We start from the raw sequence: 10,313 nt of genomic DNA, 5'->3' as shown, positions 1-10,313 counted from the left end.
TAGCACAACCAGGAGTTACTTAGCTGCTTTTTGTACTTTCTGAACTGTACAGATGTGTATTGGTCGTATCAAAAACACCCTCTTTCTACAAAGCCTGCAAAGTGTTCACTGCTAATGTATTTAAAGGAAAATAATTTTTAACTTTGCATTGATTTACAACAATTTTTGTCTTCAGGAATCAAACACCACACTCCTTTCTAAATAGGAATGTAATTAATTCCTCTTGTTCAACCATTAATTAGTTCACAGTTTCTACTTATGTATTGAACATGCATATTGACAGTTCTTTATGTGAAGAGGAAAGGCATGAGGAAACGGCACACATATTTTAGTAACACTTTGCAAAGATAGGTGTTAGCAACATCATACAGTGTGTTTCATGAGAGAACTGTACTCTTCTACCAGTTTCTTCTTTTCATTTAGTTTTTCCAGTATGGCATCCATTAAGTATGAGGCAAAAGGAAACTGAAAAAGAAACATAGTAAGAAAAATGATCATTGAACTTTATTTTCTTCATGTGAAAAACATTTATTAAATATCTTTAAACCATTAGATTTCACTTAGTTCTGACAACTACCACACATGCACACATCTGATCTTTAAAGTTCACCCACATGGTTAGTGTCTGAAAATTTTCTCTCTATCACAAAAAATGATAAAAGAACAGAGTAAAATGAAAAAAGATAAACGCCTTATTGAACAATTCATGCTTTACTGACCATGTTAATGATGTAAACTGCAGTACCAGCATCTTTGTCATTTATCTTCAATCAGCTGATCAATAAGAGGTTACAGTCAACTCTAGGGCATGCAGAAATGGTAGTGTATGTTCGCTACTCTCAGGAGGATGAGACAGAACTACCAGTACAGCTCTCAATGCTGTGACAACTGCCTTAGACTTACGCGTGAAAACTTGTAATTAAAAAAAACCAAAGCAAAACAAAACCCAAAAGCTCAAATTGCATTGATTGGGATATTACACAAACGTCTGCTCCTCTAAAACACGATACCAAAAAATTGTATTTATATATTTATAGAGAAAAGTGAAAACCTCTTTTATACGTCCAATATAAAAGATGTATTTGCACAATCAGTGTCTTCAAAGAAAGAGATTTGGTATATTTTTTAGTGTCATTGCTTTAATGCTTGAAGAGGTTTTCTTTCACAGTCTTGGTGCATCAGTACACTGTATGCTGGGAAGTACTTTTGGAGGTGGTACAAAACACTAGTCATTCATTGCAGCTCCACCAAGAGAGTGGTCGCTGCTGTGCCAGAGGAGAGCTAAACAGTTTTCATTCACCCTTGGAAAGCCTCTGTTAGCTTCACAGAGCTCTGCCAGTTTTCTTGAATTCCTGGTGAGACCAGCGGTGACCGAGGGGTCAGTACCACACCAAAAGTAACAGCTGATGCTTGTATCAGAAGGAGAGATAATTTTACTTTAATAAGGCCACCAGAAATTTATAATTACTAACAAGTCAGAAGATAAAAATCTAAAATGGTAGCAAGGAAAATCTTGTTAATAGCAAGCATCTATCACGAAGCGACTGTAATGGCAATCCTACATGTTGCTCAACAGTCCCTTTGCAGTTACAGAAAAAAGATGATAGTATGCATTATTTCCCTTTTCTGCAGGAAAGGGGGTTTTGAAGGGCTGGTACTTGCCGGCCAGATGTGTCTCCATCTGTCATAAATAAATTCTGTCTATAGTAAGAATTTTCTAGCAGTCATCTACACCTGTCAGCTTTCTCCTGTACGACATTGTGGTGACTTTTTGGGGAATAGAAGGATCCAATTCACTGAGCACAAATCTATTCAGAGTAATATAAGATATAATCTTATCTGAAATTCTGTGACACTTACTTGCCACTGTGCTTTAAAAACACTGACCCCAGCATCCTGTTCACTCTAATTGCTCTCTGTCCTTGTCTAAATATTTTTTTACAAGAGCACTACATCATTACCTCAAAGTCTCTATTTATTCTTGCCTAGTTTTACTACATTCATTTCTGATACTTTTCACCTCCTTAATGTTGTGCCTGAGATGAATGGTTTCTTATTGACGTTTCTGGCTTATATCATTCTAGCTACATTTTACTTGCTGCTCACTACTTTCTGTGGCTTCCATGTCATCGCAAAGTGATCTTTCAAGAACTCTTTCCATTTAAATCATTCATTTAAATCAAGAGCATTTGAAAGTTGAACATTATGTCATTCTTTCAACATTTGTTGGTTTCAGAGAAAGTGCTGTATGTTTTTATCTGGTTTTCTTTCCATACAGACACCCAGAACTGGATGATCTCTACAGTTTTCATCTTTAATAGAAGCCTGTCAGATTTACTTTTAATGATGGCTCTGTAACTATCCTGGGAAGCTTCCCTCTGCATTTCTCCCCAGAACTTCACAACTGTTGAAGATGTCTCTACTCCAAAGAATTCATCCCAGCTTCCAAACCTGCCATATGCTTGGGGAAGGCTTTGGGAGTTCAGTGAGTGCTAAGTGCACACCTAAGAAGTGAAAGCTTGTTTATACCACTGATAATTATGTATTTAAATACAGAATGATACTTCCCTCAAATATTTTCCAGTTATCTGTGCCACAACCAATTTATCTGAACATTAAGTATTAACAATGATAGCAATCCTAAATCAGTATATTATGGTAGGCTTTAAGAGAAGTAGTATTTAATGGATTCATACAAATTCAGAAAGTTTGAGAGCGCAAACTACATGTGGATTCAAATATTTTTATTTATTCATTTATCTTTACCAGAATTATAGATTTCTTCTTTGATAGTAGAAAGACATATGAATGAAATGGCATATTTCTTATGCAACTTATCAGACAGATATCTTGGTGTATGGATAACTGTAAGATAATATGATCCTAAAGAGTCAGGAATGCTGATAGTTAGTTCTATTTCTCTCACCTATTTATTGTGACCTTGACTATACTTCTTTTGGCGATCTCTTCTGTAAGAAATAAACTAGTAATACTTATCAACCTTACACAACATGACTGACTGTCACTCAGCACAAGTGCATAAATATACACTAATCTGCCAGTGAAAAGACTCATAATGAATGTAAGGCAATGATGTTACTCTAATGAGACACAGCATCTCCATTCACAGAGTACAATGTTACCTGGCCTCTGCTTCTCGAAGTCTACAATGTGTTTACATAAAAATAAAGGTATTTAATTTCTGGAATACATGAATTAGTGGTTACACCTATTTTAAATCTCCCCATATGGATCATCAGTATAATACATTTGTCCAACAAAACTATCCAAACACACTGCAGAGCTGCCTCAAATTGAATTAAGTGAACCACAAAGAATAACCTGAAATAAAACTAAAGAAACTCAGATTATAATGACGAAACCCTCCTAATTTCACTATAAACTAAAAGTCAAAGTTTACAAAATATCAGAGAAATGCTTCACTTCACTATTGTTCTTTGTCCATTCTGCTTTTTGATGGCTGTATATATGTGATTATACAAATATATATGTGCCTGTCTGTATTCTTATCCTGAGCAATCAAGCCAATCTATCCTTGTTTTCAGTCCAGGACAAGTGATGTAATGTGGTTTTGTTTCTGTGCATAAGATAAAACACAGATTTATACCATAATGCATTGTCAGTGCACAGGACTGAGCTCTTATTCTCATAATGGCAAGAAAACCACGGTTAATTTCTGATGGTCTGATACCAATGTAATGGTAATGGTGCCCAGGATATGGTTCAGGCTGCACCAGTGCTGCTTTTTAAGGTGCAGGTACTTGAAACACCTGGTGATGCTGGCAGTGGCGAGTGTGCACATGTGTATTTGTGCATGGGTGAATACAATGTGTGCATGTGAGCAGAGGACAGGCAATGAGCAGAAAGACCTGTTCAAAGAGGAGAAGACAGACACAGGTTGGAGGGATACTAATGAAAGCAAAGCAGGCAAGTTCCAACCCAAGAAATTTGAAAGGAAACAACCATAGCTGTTAGTGCACATTCCCAGATGACACCAGAGGAAATCTATATTTAGAAGCCAGTGTAAATCCTAAAAAGGGGTTGGGGAAAACCCTTACTGATGAAGAGTGAATATACTGTTTCAAACCCTGTTCTAGATGTAGATTATATACACACCTACAGAGAGCCCACGGAACAATTTTAAGCTTCTTAGCAGTGGTGTAGTTTCTTCACATCTGTTTCTATAGTAGTTGATCAAATAAGGACACACAAATTCTGACTGGGGTCTGTGAGCTTCAGGAATGCAAAAATATTTATGACTGAAATATTAACATTCTTGTAAAGCTGACAGAAATTAGACTTTTTCAAGTCGTAAGAGTATCAAAAATAAAGATACAGATGAAGTGTAGAGCAGAGGTGTGCTATTCTTTACTATTACACTTTAGGGGAATCTATAAAATGACAGTAAAAAGCAACTAGTGCTTCTGTCAGTCCCCCCCCCCAATTCTAACGCAGCAGTAAAATGGCATATGTCAGTAATAAAAATAAAATGTCTATGACATTTTAAATGTTATCGTACTGTCACAGCGGAATAAAATTAGCTTGAAGAATGATCTAAAGGGATATGATGCAGTTCATTATGTATAACAGCAACAGCAGCAGCTTCCCAGTGTTCATAAAGGTTTCTCCATTAAATTTACCTCCAGTCAATAATTAGGAGTCCACAAATAAACCTAGGCAATTAAATCAATACTGCTGGGCAATTATGTTCCAAAGTCCTGGCTCAATGGCACAAAAAGACACTATATCAAACTGCAATATTAAGTGAGCTGATGCAATTTTCAACTGAACATTTTCTCAGAATAACAGAAAAGGGCAAGCCTGCATCTTTGTTCAAGATGCAAACAGGTACACAGTTTGCCAACCTGTATCATTAAGTGAGCAGTCTGTTGTGACCAAAGTCCTGACAGAAAACTTTCATTTCACCATGTGCTTTAGTTTTCTGCTCAGAAATATTACCAATGCCTACTAAAGCAAACCACAACAAAACTCTCTACAAGTCATAAGCATTTTAAAGGGCATAGAGCTCTTCCGTGAGCTGCTTCCAAATAGAGACCAAGAAACCTTAGCAATTTCCGTCCACGTGACTTAGCATGGACAGAAATGAAAAGCAGAGCTGGCTGCTCCCAAAAAGCACTAACCACCTTGTGATTCTAAAGACAGCTGGCTTGCCAAGAATTACTTTTACCCTCAGAGCTCCTCCTAAGGAACCCCACAAGATGGAGCAAAAATCACTGAAAACCACTATTAACTTGTACACAAATACAGCTAAGAGCAATGAGCTCCTCTATGGAGGAGCTAACATTTGCAATCCTAATATAGTTGGTTACATAGTCAACAACCCCCTCACTCTCCAATGCCCTGGTTTTTGCTGTCTGTCTATATCAGATGAAGAGAAGTGATAAAACTCTGCTTAGGATTTTTTAACGATCTGCCAAAGAATGATAACAAAAAATAGACTAAGAATGCTCTGTCGTATTACATGAATCTGATTCCTATTTTGGAGTCCATAATATGGACAGAATCTTCAAATTTACAGATTTAAAAAAAATTCTTAAAATGAAGGCAATTTAGTGATATTTGTGCTTCTACTGATGAATTCCATGTAACACTACGAGGTTATATTAAAATGCCAGTATTTCTGACAAAGCCAGTAAAAGCAAACTGATATTTCCATCTCCTCCTCTGCAGCAATTAAGCAGTCTTAACGGTAGTAAGTTTTGATAATGAAAGAGGGAGAAACTGTCATTTCTTAAAAATCTACTCATAGGACACAATCTAGACACAAAAGCTATTAATGATAAAATATATAAATCTGAATGTGATTGTTCCCTTGAAATGACTTTCAAAATATTTTCAATCATTCACATTCTTAACAGAAATGAACTACATTGCTAATGGACCCATGCTAGTGAATATGCATTAGTAACACTGGATTTATAAATCAAATTTTATTTCTTTTCAGACATCAGCTACCCGTCATCTGAATAAAGGAGACAACTAAAATATAATGGAAAAGTTTCAAGAGTCAGTGTATGTTGTCAGTGATGTCCAAACAAAAGCTGACTATGGCTAGAAAAGCAGGGCTCTCACCTGCCAATAAACTGCCCTTGATCACTTACAAGAGGGGAGCATCCCAGCAGACTCTGTGTGTATGAAAAAAAAGACTTGAAAGAGAAGAAAAAGTATCACACAGGTCACAGCGGCAGTCTCAATGGACCCCTCAGGGATTTCTGCTAGTCTCAGCCTTGTCATCCTCTATGCAGCTTTCCTCTCTGCCCAGAAAATGTCGATAGGAAAATGTTTGAGGGGCCTCTGGTGGAAATTTTTTCATTCTTTCTGCATTGACAGGATGCCAAATCAATATTTACTTCCCACTAACAAGCTGCTCGAGGTCTCAGTAGAAAATATTGTAGAGAATGCGGGAAGACACGATAATAAACAGCTGTCTGGCTATGAGGAAAACATGAATTGACTGGAAACAGGTCCACAGTAAAAGGTCACTGAAACCCATGAACTCCTCAGGTGTCCATATCAACTACTAACTTTAAAGGCACATAATAAAAAATCTCTTTTTCCTAAGACGTATGAGAGAATGGATCCTTTTCACTCTAGCAAGCATTACGCACAGTCTCAATAATTCAATTAACACATTTGCCAGGATCTGTGCTAGTTTTTTGCAGCATTGTTTCACTAGTTTTAGCTGTTAAGTTAGCTACCACAAATCCCTGGTTAACACCTCTTCAGTTTATCCAGTGACTCTTATTTTAAGAGAAATAAAAAGGAAATGCTACAAAACAAGGATTTTACATTGCCTTATCACAGTACAGTTTGGGACCATCAATGGCAACATAATTACAAATGCAGCAGATTAATTACAACCTAAAAGCACTTAGCTACTCTGAGTATAAAGTTATAATTCATTAAGGGAAGATGTAAATTTAGCACCTGTGCTTCAAGAAGTTTCTGTATATACTGCAGCCATTCTTTATCTTTTTCAAATTCCATTTTTGTCTTTGCTGTTTCCTAAAAATAGAATAATATAGCAGACATAATATTTTGACACCACCTGAGAAGAACATAATGAACAATAAAGGAAATGTGTAACTGAATATATATTAAATAAAGAGCATGTGGAAGTGAGAACTATGCTTGCAAAACTACTTATCTGAAGCATTTCCATCAAGTATGAGGGCGTTGTTAAATTTATAAACCTGTCCTTGTCCGTGATTGTCCCTAGAAACGTGCACAGCATGTTCTTTTCACACGACTGTACAGATGTACGCATCATCTATGTGTAAATTTTATGAGTTGAATGTAAAGGTTCCTGAGCCTACACGTTGATAAATGGAATATGTATTGCTAAATGGAATTTCTGTATTGTAAATTCATCACCTGTATTTTAAATGTTTTTTATTTATAGTTAAGTATATTCATGTGTTTTACACATATATTCACCACAGTGATTACAACAAAATATATAGGATGTAGAAATTACTTTGAGAATGAGGTAAGCATGGAGCAATTCTGCCAAAGTGAATCACTTTACAGGGGTGTATAAATGTTAGTAAACAGGGCAGGGATCAGTCCATATTATTTGTATTCATGACTGAAATCCATATTAGTGCATACACATACAATGCACCTTTATTTAACCAATGTGAAAACTCTCTTGTGTGACTTCCGTAATATAAGGGTCCAGTAAGGTTAAACCTAAGTCATCACCAGAGTACTGTTACAGCCCAATAATGGTCAACTCCTTGACACTCTTATTAATGTAAGTGTATAGGCTTTTTCATGTATTATTTGATCAGGCCTAAATAAATCTGGATAAGAAATCCTATTACTGTATCTATTTAATAGAGGGTGATTTGATGAAAGACTATCAAATATTTCATAGTAAAATGTATGATAGAGTCAACAAAAAAAAGACAATGGACTCCCCCAGAAACCATCTGTCTACTAGAAATACCTTTAATAGGTATCACAATTCAAGAAAGAAAGCATCAATGGAATCAATCTGGCACAGCAAGACACATTCTAATTTTGTTTTCAATTAATGCAGAAGTCCACTTAAAATGTATAATCCTTCCAAACAGTCCCACGAAAATGGAAACTACTAAAGATTTTCAAGTCTCTACATCTACATGCTCAAAACAGTATATTTATATTTTATTTATGCATGCCCAAAGTCTTACCATCTTATGAGTCTCTAACCTGACCTTTTTATTTAAATCCAACTGTTCTGTTCTTTTTGTGCTGGATCCTGCACAATAAAATTCCAGTCTTTACCTGGAAATCCTTTTCCTCAAGAACGGAAACATACAGCATCTTCTGATCTAGCCCCTTTTAACTGAAGAGTCCTTAAAAAACTTACCTCATCATCTTCTACTTCTAGTATCTCCTCAAGATCAGTTGTTGAAACATTAAGGATAGACGCTGCCAACTGAACAGACTCTTGTGAAAGACCCTTTTTGCATGCTCTCACTTCTCCCCTTTTTTTTGCCTGTTTGATTTTTGTTCTCAGCTCTTGTACGCTGTGCTGTAACTCTCTTGTTAGAGCCTGGAAGATGCAAGCAAAAAAAACTCTGTTGCAGTTTTTCTTGAAGTGCAAACACTACGGAAAAACCAGTATAAGTTAGACTGAGCTCCTTTAGATGGGAATTCTCTTCATTCTGTGTTACTGGTTCAATAGGATACGTCCTGTAATATTAAATAATATGGTATTTAGAACACAAAATATTAATTAATACATTAAAATAGAAAATGTTCTTAAATAAAGGTACAATTTTTTTTATGTCTTTAGCAAAATAACTATATTCATAATGCCATCAGTAGTAAGACAGAGCAGCTTCCACAGAATCAATTAAAAATCCTTTCCTGATCCAGTCTACCAGAAATGTTCTTGAAATAACAACAGAAGTGTCAGGCTTTACTGTGGTCAAACAAAAATATTTTTAAAGCTTATTCACACCTCTGCATGAAGAAACACCGGTATACCTCTTTATTCAAAACCTGCAATTTTGGTTCCCACCAAGACAGGGTAATTCAAAACTGTCCTGGCTACCAGTTCTTCCCAATATAATTTCTACATTGTAAATCATCACAGTAGTGGTTATCCATTGTTGATAAGCAGCATACCCTTGGAGCACACAAGTCCACTATATTATTATTCAAGGCTTGCATAGGAAGGGTTGTATTCTCTAAGCAGCTGGCCAATACAGAAGGCCTAGCCAGGCCAGGTAGTCTCTTCGCAAGGGTGCTCTTAGGAGATACCAGCTCGGGCGGTGGGAGGAAGATCAGGTGCCAGACCAGAACCACTGCAATTGTTCTTTAACCCTGGCTTTGACAAGGTCTGAAGCAGGGTACCAAGAGAAGCCTCAATTTTAGATCCCATGTCTGCTGCTGAAGACTTTTGGTTAGTTTCAAGCAAGAACTAGAGCTTGACAGGATATCTGATGCTGCTAATGCTGCATAATTAAACTGCTTTTATTATCATTACTACTATTTCTACTGACTAATAAAGACAATAATAATAAAGGACAATTTTTCTGTAGCAGTTTCTGAAATGTGGTCTACACCGCTAAGTCAGAAAAATGCTTGCAGCTTAAAAAAACCCCAGAATAACAGAAGTATGCTATTAAAAGAAAACACTTTGAAAGGTTTAAATGACAGGAAAGGAGAACTGTTATCTGGAGTGGAAAAAAGGGATTACTGGGATTTAGTAAAGCTGATGTAAAAACCTAGGAAATGTAAAAAATAGAGAGATGACTAGACAAAAAATTGTACTCGTGGTAAATGGGAAAGAAGAAACCCAGCAGGGGTGAGACCCCTCTCCTTTGTTTATTTATAACTAGAATGAAAGAAACAGTATGAAACATCCTGCTGAAAAGACTTTGTTGACCTGAATGAAAGCTGAATGGAATCCAAACCTAATTTTGTTTTTTGTTCCCCAACACCCACAAGTACTGAGCTTGAATAATACCTTCCACAGCTGAACATGAGCCAAACTGCAAAAACAAAGAATTGATGGTTCAAGTTCCTACCTCTCCTATTCCTAAAGTTCTCTGGTTCAGTGAAATAACACTAAGCATTATTATAAATCATTGGTTGTATAACTGAAGTTATTTTGTTTCAATATTTATGCAAGTATGACAGAAGCATTTTGTCAAAAGCAGAGCAAGACAATTTCGTTTAGAAATTGTTGGCTGAGAGACAAAAGCATTAACTCATTGTCAGAAGAAGATCCTCCTAGCACATTCAACTTCCATGACTCAAGCAGAACTGTGATT

The 10,313-nt window shown here is 36.2% G+C and overlaps 1 protein-coding gene across 1 annotated transcript in view; it reads right to left on the bottom strand.

Annotated features, from left to right (window-relative positions):
• Positions 1 to 363: 363 nt before the first annotated feature.
• CNTLN (centlein) overlaps positions 364 to 10,313 on the bottom strand; it is a 204,938-nt gene continuing 194,988 nt past the window's right edge. Inside the window, 3 exon segments of the mRNA XM_059834003.1 lie at positions 364 to 465; positions 6,970 to 7,047; positions 8,399 to 8,584. Coding sequence (XP_059689986.1) covers positions 364 to 465; positions 6,970 to 7,047; positions 8,399 to 8,584 — 366 coding nt within the window.

Source organism: Gavia stellata, chromosome Z (genome assembly GCF_030936135.1).
Source record: "Gavia stellata isolate bGavSte3 chromosome Z, bGavSte3.hap2, whole genome shotgun sequence".
Classification (NCBI taxonomy): domain Eukaryota; kingdom Metazoa; phylum Chordata; class Aves; order Gaviiformes; family Gaviidae; genus Gavia; species Gavia stellata.
This window is presented reverse-complemented; position numbering and strand designations above follow the sequence as displayed.